The following is an 18,383-nucleotide window of genomic DNA, read 5'->3' as shown; positions in this document are numbered from 1 at the left end:
CTGTGCTTCTGCCCACTCACTCACAACTCAATAGCAGAGATAGGATGTCCTAAAAGTGTCATGTCACCAGAGGCATTTATTTGGCTCTCATCATACAGTGTAAGTGCATATGGATTTCACAGACAGTATCCAGACTGTCTAAATAATGTGTGTGTGTTTGAGGGAGATTTTCACAGCTGCTGTCCAGGGTAAAATCCCATGAGCATCAATGTACTCACCTGCTTCAGTTTAGTCACACATACTGAGAGGTTCTCATGGTAACGGCGATGTCATCATCAACACAGGGTGGATTGTTGACTTGCTGGACAGTGGTTTTTGGATATTTTGCATATACCATAGTACAAAAAGATCATGTAAAAAAAATACATTGTAATATGCTGATTCGCTGCTCAAGAACCAATTCTTACTATCAATGTTGAATAGTTTTGTTGCTTAACATTTTTGTTGAAACTGTGATACATTTTGTTCAGGATTATTTGATGAATAGAAAGTTTAGCATTTATTTGAAATAGATTTTTTTTTTTAAATTTCATTTTTTGCAACAATGTAATATATATATATATATATGTACTGCCACTTTCAATCAATTTAATGCATCCTTCCTTAAAGTATTAATTTCTACTTCTTTCTTTCTGTCTCTCTCTGTACAAACATTTGAACACTATTATATGTGATAAACATTCACCAGTAACAAAAAGAGACAGTATGACAGCTTTGAGCAGTGAGCAACTCACATTTATTTTACAATACACTTTGTGAGCATTTGACTGTATGGTTACCTTCCTGTAAGACACAGTCATATGTAAGATACAAAAAGGATCAACATTAAGTGACAAAAAGATGTTTTGTAACATTGTTGTTCACAGATCTAACATCATATTGTGTGGAGCCAGCTGTCATATCAAACACTGTCAAACCATTGTGTAAAAGCTGAAATGAACTTGTGACTCTTGAATACAAACATAATTTTTTGTTAATAAAATATATCTTGTGCACTTTGCTGGATTTTATTTAACTCCACAATGTCAGTCGGATCTCCCAAGGCATGAAGTACCCAATGTTACATATTGTATTATTACAAAACATTACTCAATTGTGCAAAATGTATTCACCAGCAGTAAATAAATAAAAAGACGGAAAATTACCTCTGGTTGCTGTAGTGAAGTGGCAAAGCAATGTCAAAAAGGAAAGTCTTCGACCATAAATCAGTGCCATCTTCTACAAAATTCACCGGTAATAAATTGAAGAGCAGTTTTTGAGTTATTGTATGCAGCAGGCCATTTTACATTTCAGTCAAAACAAAAACACTAATTCTTCTCTTCTCTTTTTTTGTTTTTTTTCTCAAAGGCACAGTAATGTTAAAGGGAATAAAGTTTTGCTCTAGGTGACTAATCGCTGTACACTCCAATGAGGATGAGGATGAGAAGAATGATGCTGCACACGGCTCCACAAATGGCAACACAGACCAATTTCTATGACAGACAGATAAAAAAAAAACAACAGAGGAAGATCCACTATGTATGAAATGAATTACTAAATGTAAATTTACCTTTATTTTTGTTTTTTGTTAGCAAAAACATTTGCATCACTGGTTATAAGCAAATTAACTGGAATTGATTAGAATATATGCGAATCTTTCTTTGAACCCATTAAAATAATTTCTCCTAAAAAGAATGTCACCATATTCAAACTAGGTTAAATTAGAGACAAAGTGATAGTAGATGAAATAGTTAGTGATTGGGCACTGGGGTTACCTTGGAAACCATGCTTAGGAAGGATTGGCTGCATTAGAGCTGGACGAGGCGGAGTTAGTATTGGTTTTAACAGACAGGCCCACAGATAAGCCAACAATGAGTGCGACCACAGTGAGCACCACCAAAACAATAAGAGCAAGAATAATGTGTTTCTGTACAAGACAAAAAGCAGGTGTTACAATTATTGCATTTTAAAATTCTGTAGAATATTCTTTAGCTTGTAGCACATATTGTGAAAGGATAAAGCTGAATGTGTTCATAAAATGTATATTCATTTAATTAAGGCCTGTATTATTTCTGAAGCATCAATTGAAACATCTGATGTATATATAGAAAGCCCTCTATGGTTAGTGACGGGTTAGCATAAATTAGTGACAGATTATGGTCAGCCATAATCTAAAACATTTAACAGAGCACAATATTGAGCCTCCTTTTGAGGCATTTATTCCAGTAATTTTCTGCTTAATTACAAAAAAAAGAAAGAAAAAAAAAAGCTAAAGAGTTAATGAACAAAACCAACACAGCCTAATTACATATTCCTATTGGAAGCAGTATTATATTGTGGCTTCTAAAACATCTGTATGGTTTTCTTCTTACCCTGCGTGCCTGCGTCTGGTACCTCACAGCTTTCTTGGTCTCCACTTTAGCTTGGCCGACGTACTCTACTGCATTGTTTACATTCTTTTCAATGTTGTCAATCATCTCACCCTGTACAACATAAAGAAGTGAGTTCATGAATTAATGCTGTATAGGTTAACTAATAAGTGAACAAACTATCACTGATTACTGTATACTGCACCTGGGTCTCAACAAGCATGGCCATGTCCACAAACATGTCATGAAGCTCTTTAATGCTGGACTCCAGCCGCAAGATGTCTTTATGTCTAGACTCGATCTCATTAAGGGCCTGACGAGTTATCTGAGAGTCAGAGATGATCTGAAAACACAGGACATCTTTTAGTAGACACTAGAAACTTCAAAACAGTGACAACACAGCATAAAAACAAAGGAACAGATCACCCAAAATGAGACAATTTTGTCATGTGCTTATTCCCATGTTTTTAAAAACCTAAAGCACTTTCTTCTAAAAAACACTAAAGGAGAAACAGTAAAGAACTGTATTTCATTTAATTACAAAAAATGGGAAGTCATGTTGACCACTTTAGTCTTTAGAGAATCATATCGACCACTAAATGATACTTTTTGGTGTCCTTTTTAAAGTCTCCATTTTGTACCCTACCATTAAAAAATTTGGGGTCAGTAATTTTTTTTTAAACAAATTAATAATTTTATTCAGCAAGGATGAACTTTCTATTTTGATCAAATATATGCAGCCTTGATGAGCAGAAGGAACTTCTTTCAAAAATCTTATAGACCCCAAACTTTGAAGTGAAATTGCATATTAAAAAGGCCAATACATTGTTCAAATTTTTCACTGTGTACTCCATGTTATAAATATGAGAGGACATGGGGGCAAATGCTAACAACAGAATTATTATTTTTATCTGAGGCTGAGCCATCCCTTTAAAGTTTAAACAGATAATTATAGAAAGTGCAAAGAAACAGCCAGCAGAGGGTGCTAATTGTTGAAAAATGTGTTGCTCTCATGTCATGCCACATTAACAGAAAACTGAGAAGCCAAAGAAAGCTGGCTCTGGATGAGAGCTGCAGTATTTTAATATTTCCTCCTTCAACATCCAGTAAGCCTGGAAAGAGTCATTTTACGAAGCAAACTCACATCGGAGGTGAAAATAGAAGGGTTTCCAGTCTCCAGCATCTCTTCCAATTCCTCATTAGTTGTTATTCTTCCAGCTACAAGATTCAGAGTCTAATAGATTAGTGAAACACTCTTCTCACAAACTGGCCAATCCTGTTTAGGTCATTATTTGTGTGATAAATGGCTGTGTGTGTGTGAATTTGTCAAGGGTAAACATGAAATGATGACCAGCAATTGCTAATAGGCTAGTCCATTTGTATAATTGTTTGGCTTTGTGTCATGGAACAGTGTATGTGTGTACCGTGTGCTTGTAAGTTTGTGTAAGTGTGTGTGGTCATGTTAAGTACGCCTTGGGGACCATATTGATTCAGCTGGGAAAATGAGAAAGAACATTACAATGGCTGAAACCATCAATGTAAAGGCCGCTGGAAAAATACACACACACACACTCATATATATAATATGACCCCTGAGCAATGACCAGCACTTAAATTCATATTTATAACCAGGAAAAAGCATACCATACACATACAATATATAATCACATATATAAAATACACATCATTGAAATAAAGTTTCAACAAATGTTTCCTAACAAATCACACAACTTTTAATGGAAATTGGTTTCAAATGCAAAGTTGAGGTAACTGGGTCTTTATGCAAATCACATCAGTCACATGACTGATGACTCATTATCCTATCACATGACATTCTGCTCCTTGCCTACTGTGCAGAGAGGTAAAGCAGGATCTCTGGAGCCCTGTTGCCCAGGTAACACTTTGCCTTAGAGTCTCAGGTGACAACCCGCTCAGTTTCATGTGTCGTAAAGCACAGAAAGTACCTCATTAATCCTCTGGCACTGGGACTACTTCACACACACACACGCACGCATACACATACTCTACTCAGAGGTATGCACTACATGTCTGACCACAAGTTACTCAAAATAAATTTCAAATGCAGCATGTCAGGTGAAAAGAGGGGAAGTAGACAAAAATGATTAGGCAATATTTTTGTCCTTATTGAACAATTTAACAATGAAAATGTTATATTTATTATGAAATTACATTTAATAGTGTTAATAAATGATAAACTATTCAATTATAAATTAGTGTTTTTGACATTTAATTTTAAGTAAGCAGTGAATGACGGGCAAAGTAATCTACATATGAAAAAGAGGAAATAAGCTGCACAATTAAATATCCAATTTTAGCTAATATATGTCCAATATCAACCTGGGACATTTTTAAAATCTCTAATATTGGCCTGAGAACTGATTTGGTACTAATACAGTTGTGCTCATAAGTTTACATACCCCTTGCAGAATGTGCAAAATGTTAATAATTGAAACTAAATAAGAGGGATCATGAAAATTGCATGTTTTTTTTTTTATTTAGTACTTTCCTGAATAAGCTATTTCACACAACAGATGTTTACATATACTCCACAAGACAAAATAATAACTGAATTTATAAAAATGACCCCATTCAAAAGTTTACATACCCTTAAATCTTAACACTATGTGTCATTTCCTGGATGATCCACGGGTGTTTTTAACATTTTTTTTTTTCAGGAATGGAAAATCTGCTTAAAAAATAAGATTAAAAATAAGTTGAAGCTATTTATAATGGATTTTTTTTTTTTTTACTTTATTTAGTTTTTTAATATGACATTTGTTTTTCCAGAACAAAGGTCCAAAAAGAAAACGATAGTACGGTATACTAGTAGTTACAAATAAACATCTCTGATGCACAAAATAAAGGAGTTCCAAACAGATCACAGCGATAACATCAGCAGGGTGTGAGGAAAAAATAAATAAATATATAAAAAATAAATAAGTAAATACAAAAATACTACAATAACAAGATAATAATATTTAGGTAAGAGTTACAAAGGTATAATGCAGTATAAAAACCAGCGTAAATAAATAGAGTTATCACATTCCTAAGTGATCTAATACAGGCTTCCATATTTTCCAAAATATATCTAGCTTATCATTGTTAATAAATCGTAACTTCTCAATATGAATAATGCCCGCTAGTTCACTCAGCAACACATCGAATGTTGGAACAATGTCAAGTTTCTACCTCTGAAAAATCTATCTCTTTGCAAGTCTTTCATATGTACTAAAAGAAAGTACAGAAATCACCCCAAAAATGGCAATCATTGGATCTGGAACAATATCTTTTTTATACACTTTTGAAAGCAGATCCACGACTGTTTTTATATTTTGGGATAGTTGTTCATGGGTCCCTTGTTTGTCCTGAGCAGTTCAGCATCGGCATTGGTTTTCCAGCATCTTGCATATTTGAACCCTTTCCAACATTGACTGTATGATTTTGAAATCCATCTTTTAACACTGAGGACAACTGAGGGACTCATCATGCATAACTATTACAAAAGGTGAAAACATGTACTGATGCTCAAGAAGGCCACACAATGCATTAAGAGACGGGGGGTGTAAACTTTTTAAATTAGATGATCAGGGTCAATTGTACTTATTTTGTCTTCTGGGAACATGTAAGTATTTATGTAGCTTCTGAAGTCCAGTACTAAATGAAAAAAATATGAAGAAGATGCTGGAAAACCAAAGAATGTGCAGGAGCTGGAGGATTTTTCTGAAGAACAGCAGGCAGTTGAACTGCTCAGGACAAACAAGGGACTCATGAACAACTATCATAAAATATAAAAACAGTCGTGTGGATCATCCAGGAAACAACACACAGTATTAAGATTCAAGGGTATGTAAACTTTTGAATTAGGTCATTTTTATAAATTCAGCTATTATTTTGTCTTGTGGAGTATATGTAAACATCTGTTGTGTGAGATAGCTTATTCAGGACAGTACTAAATAAAAAACAAGCAATTTTTATGATCCCTCTTACTTTGTTTCAATTATTAACATTGTGCACGTTCTGCAAGGGGTATGTAAACTTATGAGCACAACTGTATATCATTCATCCCTAGCAAAAATAGTTCTCAGAGACAATAAGTGGGGTTTTTATTAATATATATGCACAATCCTTTTAAACAAAAATAAATGTATCCTTTTAAGGTGGAAATTTGTCAGCTGTTAATGGTCTAGCTTACAGGGCTAGTTTTAAGGTATCATATGTACATATGTGCTTGTGAATGTATAAAGATTAACGTGTGACTTACTGATCTCCAGCTGTCTCTGAATCCTGCTTTTGCTTTTCTCTCTGAAGGACATTTGGGCTTCATTATATTGTGTCATGACCTCCACAAACTTGCGTGACAAGTTAGTGTACTAAAAAAAGATACAATAAGAGCAATAAATCAATTTGGGATTAAAATGATCATACTGGATAGTTGGATGAAAAAGAAGAGACAAAGATTTCACACCTGTGTTTTCTGAATGCGGGCATCCACTGAGGCTTGATTCATCTGTTCATCTGGAGGTAGATTCTGTTGCATTGCTAAGAAGAAAAATAGATGGGAACTTATTTAATTTCCTTTTCCAAGTGCATTGGTGCACTTATCTTCACTTTCCTCAACAGACAGAAGCAGAACATCCAACTCACATTTGAGGCTGGTCCGGACAAAGTTGGCATGCTTCTTGATTTCCACTGTGAGTTGTTCCAGCTCTTCTTTTGTCCCTGAAAGCAAAGGCATATTTTAGAATAAGAGAAATTAATAATATTATTCAGCAAGGATGCATTAAACTGGCAAAAAAGTGATAGTAAAGACATTCATGTTACAAGATTTCTATTCATCAAAAAGGCTATATTACATTTTCCAAAACATATTAAGCAGCACAACTGTTTTCAACATTCATTTTACAAAGAAATGTTTCTTGAACAGCAAATCAGCATATTAGAATGATTTCTGAAGGATCATGTGACACTGAAGACTGGAGTAATGAGGCTGGAGTATTTGCATCACAATTATGTTTCTTAAAAAAAAAACATTTCACAATATGACTGTTTTTACTGTATTTTTGAGCAAATAAATTCAGCCTTGGTGAGCGTAAGAGACTTCTTTCAGTAAATATATTTCTATTGCACTATATTGTATATAAATATTATCATTTATTTAAAAGATTCAATTACATAGGAGGCTTCTTCCTGATATTTCAGGGCCTGATGTTCACTTGATATACAACTCAATACATGCTAGACTACAAATAAACCATCAGCTATCAAAATATGTATTTTTTTTTACAGATAACCGTTCCAGAAAAACTGTGCCCCTATAAAGCACTTTTACATTACGATGTGTCATGTTGGAGAAATATTGTGGTGGTATATGTGAAAATATAAAATGAAGGCAGGTATTTGGAAGAAAAGTGACTATAGATGGCTCTGTTGACTCTTAAAAAGGAGAAATAATACACATCCATTATTACATGGAGTTCGTTGCAGAAACACTCAGTCACACCCTCACTGATGTCTTTATCTCAATCTCACATTGCTGCCTGCATGTTCTACACATGCCCTGCAAGTAACAGCAAAACTAACCCAACATACTCTCTGAAAATTAAGAATGTGATGGGAATACTACAATTCCTTGCATGCCCAAACTTGACTCCCTATGGTAACTTTTAAGAGGTCTCTTTTCCCTATAGTTTTAATGATTTTATGAACATATAGTCAATATGAGTAGACACCATTCACAATCCCTCATGAACACTGGCTAGATATTACAAATGTTTTTGGCCGGTGTGTGTGTGTGTGTGTGTGTGTACAATGCATGTGAAAAATGTTTTCCCTAAAGCAGTTTCCTGGCTGCTCCAGTGGTGTACTTGTATAGAGTAATGTGATGTGATATTTCCGACAGAGGAAGGCCATGGTCTTGTGCTGTTATAAGGCTATGTGCTGCTGGACAGAGAGTTATAAAACCGTTTCTTTGTTCATGTCTAAACTGAGTATCAGTTTTTTGTGTGTGTGTGTGGATATGAATGACAGAAAGTTTGAATGTGCGCTCAAAGACAACAGGAGAATGACGTCCATTACGTAATAAAACAAAGAGGTTGAAAGCTAAAATGAAGTGAGTAATTTGGATAAATTTACAACTCAAATAACAATCAGTATAAACTAGCTGTGGTGTCATTTTAACCTACTTTCTCAATGAAGATATTTTTTAAGTATGTTGTTAATCAAACAGTTGCTGGTAGTCGATTGACTTCCATAGTATTTTTTTTTCTTCAGTCAAAGTCAATGGCTAACATCAACTGTTTGGTTACCCACATTCTTCAAAATATCTTCTTTTGTGACAAAAGAAACAAACTCATACAGGCTTGGAACATCTTGACTGAGTAAAAAAATTATAATTTCATTTTTGGGATGAACTATCCATTAAGCACAGTGTGAAAGTCTTTCACAGTACACAAAGGGATATCTTAAGGCAACCTGGGGTTAAGTGCCTCGCTCAAGGGCTCAATGGTGATAGTTCATAAACCACTTCAACCTGCTAACCTGCACCACCTTGTCACTTTGCTCAGATTTCACAGTCTTTGAGTAAGGGTAACTTACTCTCATCAGGGTTTGGGGCTGAAAGAATCACACTATGTTTTTTCTTCACCTCATTCACTAGGGAGGAGATCTTGGCAATGACACCTCTGACCTCCTCCACCTGAAATAAAGAAAAGCGAAGTTCAAAAACTTTGTATTCTTTAATAGTTTTACTTCAGTGTGCTTCTAGACATGAACTACTAGGGATGCATGTTACAACATGTTTTGTTATGAAATTTCTCTTTACATTATAATGTTGTGATGCCTAATATCAGTGGTACAATTTAAGATTATTATTATTATTTTTCAATTAATTATTCAAATTATGCATTCATTTAAAAAGTGCTGATTTCAGTGATACTGTCAACAAAAACTACAAAATATTAAACTGGAATAAAGTTTAAATAAACTGAAACACAAATATCACACAAAATATTACCTGGCAGCCAACTAAAATAAAACAAGTTAAAGTAGGCTACTAAAAATTCTAAAACAAGTTATATATAAAATGTATATACTGTATAAAAATTGAAAATATAAAAATAAAAGCCAATAAGAGTATACAAATAACATGTGTAGATTTACAATATCAGCCAATTATTGGTAATGAACACACATGAAAATAATTATCAGATTTTCATAATAAAATTATTCAGTCAGAATTTTACTGCATTTTAATGCATCCCTATGGACGGTCCATCACCAATACATAGGGTACAGAAGAGGGGCACCTTTCATACAGGTGAATGACTGTACCTTTCTGAAAAAATCCTGCATGAAGCCATCTCTTTCCATGGACACAGTGACACCCACATCTTCACTGGCACTCTGCCTGCCCTAAAACAAGCCACAAAGATACACATTCAGAATTGATCAAGCATGGAGAAAGACCACTACACTGATATGAGCATGGGAAGTAACTTAGACATAACCAGTAAACACCGTTACTGCCAAATGTGTGTTAGTTTATGTAAAATATTGTATTTATGTAAGTAAAAACACTGATATCAATATATTATTGCCGATGTTAGCAATTAGTCTAATTGGTTTATTATTAATCAATCACTTGCCCCATTCAAATCAGCCAGTCGGTCCCTCATAACGATGTCGTTGAAATGTCGATTATCTTCTGTTGATTGTACACGTCCCTTGCGGTCCGTGCGCGTTAAAGTCCATTGCAAGTCCTGACCAGACCGCGACAAACTAATGTATGTCGGAGAAAGTACATTAATTCACCTTTGGGGTTCGTAACTTATCGATAAAAGCTTATAAATACGGTGTGTACGTTCAAAGAGGCATCCAGTTATGAAGCGTTGTGTGTCTGTTTGGCTGCCATCCGTGCTGTCGCCAGCTGACGGCTCTCTTCTCTTTGAAAACAGTGCGCGCAGCTACACGAAACAGCGCGGTAGTAACCATAGAAACAGCATGGCGTTGTCAGGTTATTTTATTTTTCTATATCTCTTTACTGTTCGCTATGTGTTTCGATTAAAGGGATATTACGATTCTCATTGTCATTATTCAAGTGTAAATTTTAGTCCTGACGACGCAGCACATAGAAGACGGTGTCACGTGATGTCTGTTACTTTTTACAACACTCTTCGGAAGGGACCAATCAAAATAATTTTCGTTCGCCAAGCTGCCGTCTACTTTAAGCCTTTTTATAAAAATTACACGGGTATAATTAACTTGTTTGTCACGGGACAACACTTTCAATCGTTTTTAAGCGGTTACTTTGAATGTGTCATTGTCTGCATTAAGATAAACAATATGCGACTGAATGGAGATTAGGCTTTCTGAGCCTTCATGCGTCACCTGCAGTTAGCTACTATTTAATAAACAGCTATTCGTGAAATTTCCCAAGACTTTTTATTTTCACTAATTAGCGATATTAAACAAGACGGTGACAACGAAGGAAACTGGGTTGTCCGCAATAATGTCAAAATAATTAGTGATGGGAAACCGAGGCTTTCTGAGCCGTTTGAGGCTTTCATCAAATTATGCCGAAAACCGGTTCATTACTACTCGAAGCTTTTTAACACAAGTGCGCATTAGCGACATCTGGTGGTCAGACTCGGTTTCTCCAGCCTATCTACCGAAACATCGCGGAGCAGATGGGTTGAAAAAGTTTTTAATCTGTGCCAACTCGTGTCATGCGTAGTCCGGTCAACAGATTCACATATTGATCAATAATATAAAATATACAAGTGTGTGATCATAATTAATAAATGACGCGTGAGTAGTAGCAAAAATATTTTGGGTGAGCTGTTCTGGGTCTCCGAGACCCCAGCTAGAACATGATACAATGCAATAGAGGTGTGAACGTGCATTCAGTTTCTGTCTGGTGTTGAGGTTATTCTAACTATTCCACTGAATCCAATAAGTACACACACAACCAAGACAATGTAAAGTCAAACACGAGTCATGCGAAACGCTGATTTTTTTTTCAAACCAGTGATACAATAGTGCTTTGAAAACTGCGTCGGAGCTTCGGTATCAATCGTCCCATCACTAAAAATAATCTCAGGTTTGTATTACATTTTCACCTGTCCATTAACTCGTATAATGCCAACGTTTTCTCAAATCCTTCTCGCTGTGAACTAAATTATGGCAAATTAAGAACCACGCCATGTTAAACTTGTGCTTTATTCTTCTCGTATCAATGCACTTAAATTCTGATGCATCCCTTCGAAACATCAATACAATCCTAAATTACAGCTTTCCAAGCTTCTGCTCTCACCAACATTTCTGATCTGTGTAGTTTCCTTACCTTTCTTTTGTCTTATGCTATAATCAACACTACAATTCAATTTACAAAATGAAGGTATCAGAACTGCAACGTGATCACATTTAATTTTGTGACAAACATGAAAACCATACATGCATATGATATAGTATGTGAATGCTGAAGGTATTAATCAGACATAACCATTCATCTTTTATACTGGAAACCAGAAAATAAATGTTTACTTAATTCAATTAACAATCAGGGCCTCTAAACATAAAATCCAAGAAATCTGCAATTTGAACCATCCATTTACACACAAAAATACATGGTCTTCATCTTTATAAGACACCAGAACAAGAACAGAAATAAAAATAGGACCATATGCATTTACCATTACAAACAGAAAACAACTTTGTACCTGCTTCTCTCTGAAAGCACTATACCTAGAAATATAAACAAAGATTCTTCTGACAGTGTACTTTTTCGCCACAACTCAATCGACTTGGAAAAGAAACTAATAAAAATGGCCTATCATTCTTCCGAGACCCTGCATCTTATCACTGCAATGCAGGTTACAGGTAGTACAAGAAGTCATCCAGGTTCATGTTGGGCTCCTTGTGAATGCTCTGACCAACCAGGAAGGCCAGTTTGTGGGCGTACTGACATGGTGCTGGCACTCGGACGATACCCTTAAGATAAAAAAGAAGAACCACAAAGAATATGTGAGATGACACATATTATTATAGACTATTAACATTATTGTGATACTGATGTAGTGATCTACATTGGTTATTACCTGCCAGTTGTAGTACATGTGGCAGAGTTTGTAGGTGAGTCTCTGCATGTGATCTGGTTTGAGGCCGCTGTTGTCAAACACCACATTGTAGTGAGTAGGTGCGACGCAACCAAAGCGCACAGCCTGACTCACTATGAAGAAATCGTACCTGAGTGAAAGCAGATGTAGTACTGAATAAATGTGAGCAGTTTGCATTATTTGACAAATAAAAAATAGCTAATATTAAGGTATCTGTTGGGTTTTTAAAATCAAATGTAAGACTTTTTAAAACCTCAAGATATTTATTACTTAATATATGCATATTTATTGAAATTGATTTCTGTACCAGTATATCAATACATGCGAATTAGAGGTTGATTGATATTGGATTTTACTTAAACGATGTGTTTAAATAAATGCAAAAAAATGGTCTGTGCAGTGTAGACATCAGTAAAATCTATATATTGAACGTGTTAAATAATGTACTTAAATCTTTCCTTCCCATGACAGTGCTGCCCAGAGAGAAGCTACACGAGTTTACACTGAATTAAATGGCAAGATACAATTTGTGCAACCAAAATACCAATAACCAGAAAAAAAGATTTTATGCACAAGAGTAAAATTTAAAATATGCCCAAAACACACTGGGACTACATATTTTGAATCAAGTAAACACGGTCTTAATTCAAAACTGAATGCAAGACACTTTAAGACTTCTTAAGGTCCCACCCAGACCATGTGATTTATGAATAGAGACCAGGCGTAATGACTATACGCACCATTCTGGACGAGTGACTTCAGTGTCGATGACTGTCCCCGGAGGAGGGTTGGCAATTTTGCCATCAATCCGGGCAAAGAATCTGGAGCTGATTCGCTTTTTCACCACCACTACTGACAGCTTGGGCCTGTATGAAAAATGTAAACATGATTGCAACCAAGGGAATTCAACATCCCCAAAGAGTAAATATGTCAACATGAAGTGTGGCTCACTCGTAATCTTGCCCCATGGTCTTGATGGACTGCATGATCTGAGGGACTTCGTAGTCCACCACGCTCCGCAGCATGCCGTCTCCAACTCCATCTCGGTACACAATGATCCGGGAGGGCAGGGAATTGTTGTACTTCAGATAGGCCTTCAGGGCAGCTGAAAAGACAAACAGCTTCAGTATAGAGTACTGCGGTCAAGACATCATTTTGTATGCCACTGGGTTAGCGTCACCATAGTTCCCTCAAAAGAAAATAAACCCAAAAAGATTTTTTCAATGGCTTTTGGATTATTGCAGAAAATAAGATGTGACCAAAATAAATGTATTTTAACGCAACTTATAATAGATAATCTAAAAGATTATCTTGATTACAAATTAACACAACTTGTGTATTCTGAAGCCTAAATATAATAGCCAAAAGTAAAAAGCTAAAGTTAGACTATTACTTAAGCTATTATAAATTAACCACTATTTAGCTTCCAACACCTTTTTCAATGTTTATTTAAAAGCTACATGCTGGAAAGTTGTTAAAGTCGGCATGAAACGGAAGTTGCGATTGTCTTTTCTTCTCTACTGTGACGTATATCCGAGTGAAACAGCATCTGAAATTAGAGGGCGGGACTTGATTTCGTCCTTCGGGAATTGATTGAATCGTTGGAAGCTGGGGCGTTGCTAACAAAATGGAGGCAGATCTGAATGCCAGTTTGCAGTTACAGGGCTCTACAGTGCGACCATTTCAGTCGCATTTGCGACTAAAAACTACTGCGTGCGACTATGAAAACATATTTAGGAGCACCAGTGCGACTGACCAGATCTTCATCATATTTGTGATTGTGATCACTGAGGGGAGCTTCAAAGGTTTCTACGTGTTTTTGCAGCGTTGAGTAATGTATCACAGACATATCTCATGAATCCTTTCATAAGCAAAGTGTAGACAGGGTGTAAATAAGAGATTCATTGTGCAGTGTAGAGAGCTTCGTTGATTATAAATGTGAGCTCGCGATGAGCTAAGATGAATGACAGATTTTAATGATTTTTAAGGGAGTGTGTAAATGTGATACTGATTTAATACAACAGTTAAATAGACAAGAAGTTAATATTAAGTGACTTACATTGTCTGACTATAACACTATTGTCTGATTTTGCTCTATTTCGTCGTCGAAAATAGTTTCAAAAGACACAGCGGAGCCGCTGCGCATCTCCATTCAAACGCAGCGGTGTTTCGTTTATGAATGAACTGCGTTTTCTATGGTTTTATCTAGAATTTTTAAAAAGCTTATAAAATAATTTATTTTTTTTATTTGACAAAAGATTACATACTTTAAATAAAGATAGAAAAATGCCATTACAAAGGTAAAAACTAAATTCTACTGTAAATCACTTTGAGTCAAATATCACCTCGTAATGGGAAGGCTATTTTTGTATCAAATTTTGGTGCTCCTAAATTTTTGACTGTGCTCCTAAATTTTTTAAGTTAGGAGCACAAGTGCTCCTAAAAAGAAAAATAAGCGTAGAGCCCTGAGTTGGTGGGGGATTTCTCTCCACTGGATTCACAGCCGACACCCAAGCGTGAATAAATGTTTTATTTATTAAGGATGACGACGACGATCAACGGCACAAAACATGCCTAAGCAGTGTGAATGACTGAGCGCGTCCTCCATCATGTTAAGTCATATTCATGAAAAAAATTAGTTTGCGATGTCATAAGAGTAATGTTGTCTTAATATCCTAATATCTTTGCAATGTTTAGGGGTAACATACTCCCTCATGACTGGTGTCAGTGCTATAAAGTGAAGCATCAGCTTCAGCTTTCCCCCCGTTGTTTATCCCAGCGTTTACTCCTCACGTCACTAGCTCCGCCCTTGCGCCATAGCTCGTGACCGGAAGAGAAGATGAGTCGTTTTGAGGGGGAGGGGAGGTTAACGTTTTTGATTAAAGATTATGAGGGCACATGAATTAAAAAAAAAAATAATGAAGTGCACGGATAAATTATTTATAATAAACACTACAGTATTCAATTAAAAAATATGAATTTAAAATTTTGATTTCATGGTGACTTTAAAGCGCTCTAGTGAGTAAATTAGTTTTCCCTATTCGGTGCAATGACGTTTAATGTGTCCGGCAACCTCTTGTAGGAAAAGGTAAAATAACAAGGTGATCAATAACCCAAATATGAGAATTTTTCAACATTTCACACCTTGCAATGACCCTTTTAGTGCATCAATGATCTCCTGACCACGGTTCTGCAAGACACACTTGGAGAACCACCTAAAAAGGTGACAAAAGCGACATTATACAACAATTATGGCCAATCACACAATCCGAGTCTCTAAAATATTACTATTTATTAACTGTAGTCTATTAACTGTAGTACTATCCATGACAATAACTTTTTTGTTTTATTGCTCAACCAGTCCAACATAATACTGAGCACAAACTTTAAATGTATCTAGTTAAACAGTGCCATTTTCTAATTATTATATTACCTGGACATGCCCTGGTTCAGACTGGCCACCAGTGCTCCGATAGATCTCTTCCCAGCAGCAGTATCGTGGTAACAGTCTATGCCCACAATCATCAGCTGCCGGAGCTGAAAAACAAAGATTCATTGTGAAATCTTGACACTTGGCAAAAGCCAGCAGAACAGCTATAATTTGAGTCTTACTGGGATTTCTACACTCCACAGCTCTCCTCCCATTTTGCAGTTCATCTGCAAAGCAATCTTGGTGGCCACAGTCATAAGCGCTTGAGGTTTGCTGATGGTGCGAGACACCACACACTGACTAGGAGTAGGGCAGTCCACACACAGGTACTTCTTCACACAGTCATACTTGTCCTTTCGACTGGTAGGCAAGATCACCACCACCTATGAAAGGCACAACAGCAGTTTGAAACAATAGCTCTGGACATGCAAATCGTACATGCATGTGATTGCCAGACTCACCATCTGTGTTTCACGTGCTACGTTTTGTTGCAGGGCTCTCAGGAGAGATTCTTGACGATCCTCATACTCAATCCTGCTTGGCCAGGAATAATTACTAACATGAAAATGAAATGCAAAGTTTTTAACAATCAAAATGTCACAACTCACATGATGGCCCTCTGCATGCGGATACCCATGGGCCCAGACACTTTGTTGAGAGTTTGAAGCAGAGATTGGGCAACGTCCGCATTTCGCCGCGTGTAGAACATCAACCAGTTGTCCAGAGACATGCAGCTAATCAGAGGAAGACCTCTCATCTCTTTAGCCCAGTCTGCTGTCCATGGGTTATACTCATACTAAGGGATGAAAATGAAAATTAACAAGCCTGTTGCATTATGAATGGCTGCTGGGATGTGAAGTCATCTCTCTTACCGCTCTGCCTCCCTGGATGATCCTCTCAGAGGGCAGAACTCTTCCATTCAGACTCAGCAGTCGATTCTCAAAGCTCAGACCCCAAGTAGTCAGTTCATTCTGCACGTCTGCATTTCTAAAGGGAAGTAGAGTGGATGTGAGAGTTGATAAGATATATTAACAGCAAATGTAAACAATACATCAATAGGGCTCATGTAGAATCTATACCTGTTGATGTTGGAGATTAAGCGGTTAATTCTGCCCTCTCTCTGTTCAGGACTCAGCCTTGTGTGTGAGGCAAGATCCTTCATGATGTTGAAATCAGCACGCATCTTATCTGTCAGACCTTCACAGGAAACAAATGCATGCACATCAGAGTTGTTTACAATTGAAGACAAAAAACATGAACTCATTTTACTCCATATTTACTCCACATACTCTATTAGCTCTGTCTATTAGCTTAAATCTCAACTATATGCTAGTATATTCAGAGGCTGAAAAAACTACATATACCACTGGCCATCAACTTGCAAATCATGAGCTATGTCTTAGATCAGTGATTCTCAACCTGTGGGCTGCAGCCCACTAGTGGGCCTTCGAGTGCCATCTGGTGGTCCGTGTAGGCAGTGGTAGACTAACCCAAATTAATTTTCATTTATTTTTTAATTGACAAATCTAGTTATTTTGTAATTATCTAATTGTTCTTATGAATTTATATGATCAAAAACACTCAAGTCAAGTCAAGATGCATTATCTAAAAGCTAATTTATATTTAAATATCGCAACACCAATCACGTCACAACGTCAGATTGAACGTTTGTTCGATCAGATACAGTAATTACATTACTGTAATATGGATCGTTTTCTGAAAAGAAAAGCAGATTTGGGAGACAGACCCGTGCAAGTAAAAGCTTCGAAGTGTGTGGTGAGAAAATACGACGCTGAATACATTAAATTTGGTTTTATAAGGGCAGGTACTGAGACTAAGCCGAAGGCTCAGCGTGTTGAATGTGGAGAAATTTTGTCAAATAAGGCGCTAAAACCATCAAAGCTGCAGACATTTGAACTCAAAACACCCGGGCTGTGTTGGGAAGCCAAAATAATATTTTTTAAGGAATAAAGATGGGCTTCAGGCTCAACAAAAAGTCATAACATCGTTATCACCTTGAAAGCTAGCTATATGGGTGTTGCTCGTAGTAAGAAAGCCTTTACTATAGCTGAGGAACTTATTTTGCCAAGTGCTGTGGATATGTGTCGAGAGTTACTGGGTGATGCAGCTGCAACCAAAATTCAGTCAATACCACTTTCCGATGACACCGTGGCTAGACGAATTGTTGACACGAGCGATGACATTGAATGCCAACTCGTGGAACGAATAAAGGCAAGCCCTTAATTTGCCATACAGCTGGACGAGTCAACAGACATAAGCAATGCCGCGTTACTGTTAGTTTTTGTCCGATACTGCATGGACAGTAATCTTTGTGAAGATCTGCTATTTTGCAAAGAACTTCCAACGAGAACAGGGGCAGATAATGTACTGCCTTGACGAGTACTTCACTGAAAAAGGTCTTGATTGGAAATACTGCTCAGGTATTTGCACAGACGGCGCGGCTGCTATGAC

General features: G+C 36.5%; 2 protein-coding genes across 5 annotated transcripts in view; both read right to left on the bottom strand.

The window, feature by feature from the left end:
• Window positions 1-714: 714 nt before the first annotated feature.
• On the bottom strand, window positions 715-10,924 carry LOC107659612 (syntaxin-2-like). Of its 3 annotated transcripts, XM_016448624.1 has the most exons (12): window positions 10,228-10,922; window positions 10,013-10,145; window positions 9,699-9,779; window positions 8,964-9,063; window positions 7,014-7,088; window positions 6,835-6,908; window positions 6,631-6,739; window positions 3,493-3,566; window positions 2,554-2,691; window positions 2,352-2,462; window positions 1,755-1,906; window positions 1,391-1,472 (listed from the first exon to the last, which is right to left on the bottom strand). In XM_016448624.1, exons 2-11 carry the CDS (start codon window positions 10,040-10,042, stop codon window positions 1,769-1,771), a joined length of 930 nt encoding a protein of 309 aa, XP_016304110.1. In that variant the 5' UTR covers window positions 10,043-10,145; window positions 10,228-10,922; the 3' UTR covers window positions 1,391-1,472; window positions 1,755-1,768. The 3 variants fall into 3 exon arrangements, with proteins under 3 accessions (XP_016304111.1, XP_016304110.1, XP_016304109.1); XM_016448623.1 differs by having other exon boundaries at window positions 10,013-10,922; XM_016448625.1 differs by lacking the exon at window positions 1,755-1,906 and having other exon boundaries at window positions 715-1,472; window positions 10,013-10,924.
• A 648-nt stretch (window positions 10,925-11,572) lies between these two features.
• The window catches only part of piwil1 (piwi-like RNA-mediated gene silencing 1), a 21,192-nt gene continuing 14,381 nt past the window's right edge, over window positions 11,573-18,383 (bottom strand). For both annotated transcript variants that reach the window (XM_016448621.1, XM_016448622.1), the window contains 11 exons: window positions 16,991-17,108; window positions 16,784-16,898; window positions 16,520-16,707; window positions 16,373-16,445; window positions 16,094-16,294; window positions 15,915-16,018; window positions 15,626-15,696; window positions 13,433-13,586; window positions 13,222-13,347; window positions 12,464-12,611; window positions 11,573-12,356 (listed from right to left, as the gene is read on the bottom strand). In XM_016448621.1, the coding sequence (XP_016304107.1) occupies window positions 12,240-12,356; window positions 12,464-12,611; window positions 13,222-13,347; window positions 13,433-13,586; window positions 15,626-15,696; window positions 15,915-16,018; window positions 16,094-16,294; window positions 16,373-16,445; window positions 16,520-16,707; window positions 16,784-16,898; window positions 16,991-17,108 (1,415 nt within the window). In that variant the 3' untranslated portion in view covers window positions 11,573-12,239. The remainder of the gene's footprint in view (window positions 12,357-12,463; window positions 12,612-13,221; window positions 13,348-13,432; window positions 13,587-15,625; window positions 15,697-15,914; window positions 16,019-16,093; window positions 16,295-16,372; window positions 16,446-16,519; window positions 16,708-16,783; window positions 16,899-16,990; window positions 17,109-18,383) is intronic.

The sequence above is a fragment of the Sinocyclocheilus anshuiensis genome, unplaced genomic scaffold (genome assembly GCF_001515605.1).
Source record: "Sinocyclocheilus anshuiensis isolate Anshui unplaced genomic scaffold, SAMN03320099.WGS_v1.1 scaffold451, whole genome shotgun sequence".
Taxonomy (NCBI): Eukaryota; Metazoa; Chordata; class Actinopteri; order Cypriniformes; family Cyprinidae; genus Sinocyclocheilus; species Sinocyclocheilus anshuiensis.
The sequence above is the reverse complement of the archived record's forward strand: the minus strand, read 5'-3'. Positions and strand labels throughout refer to the sequence as shown.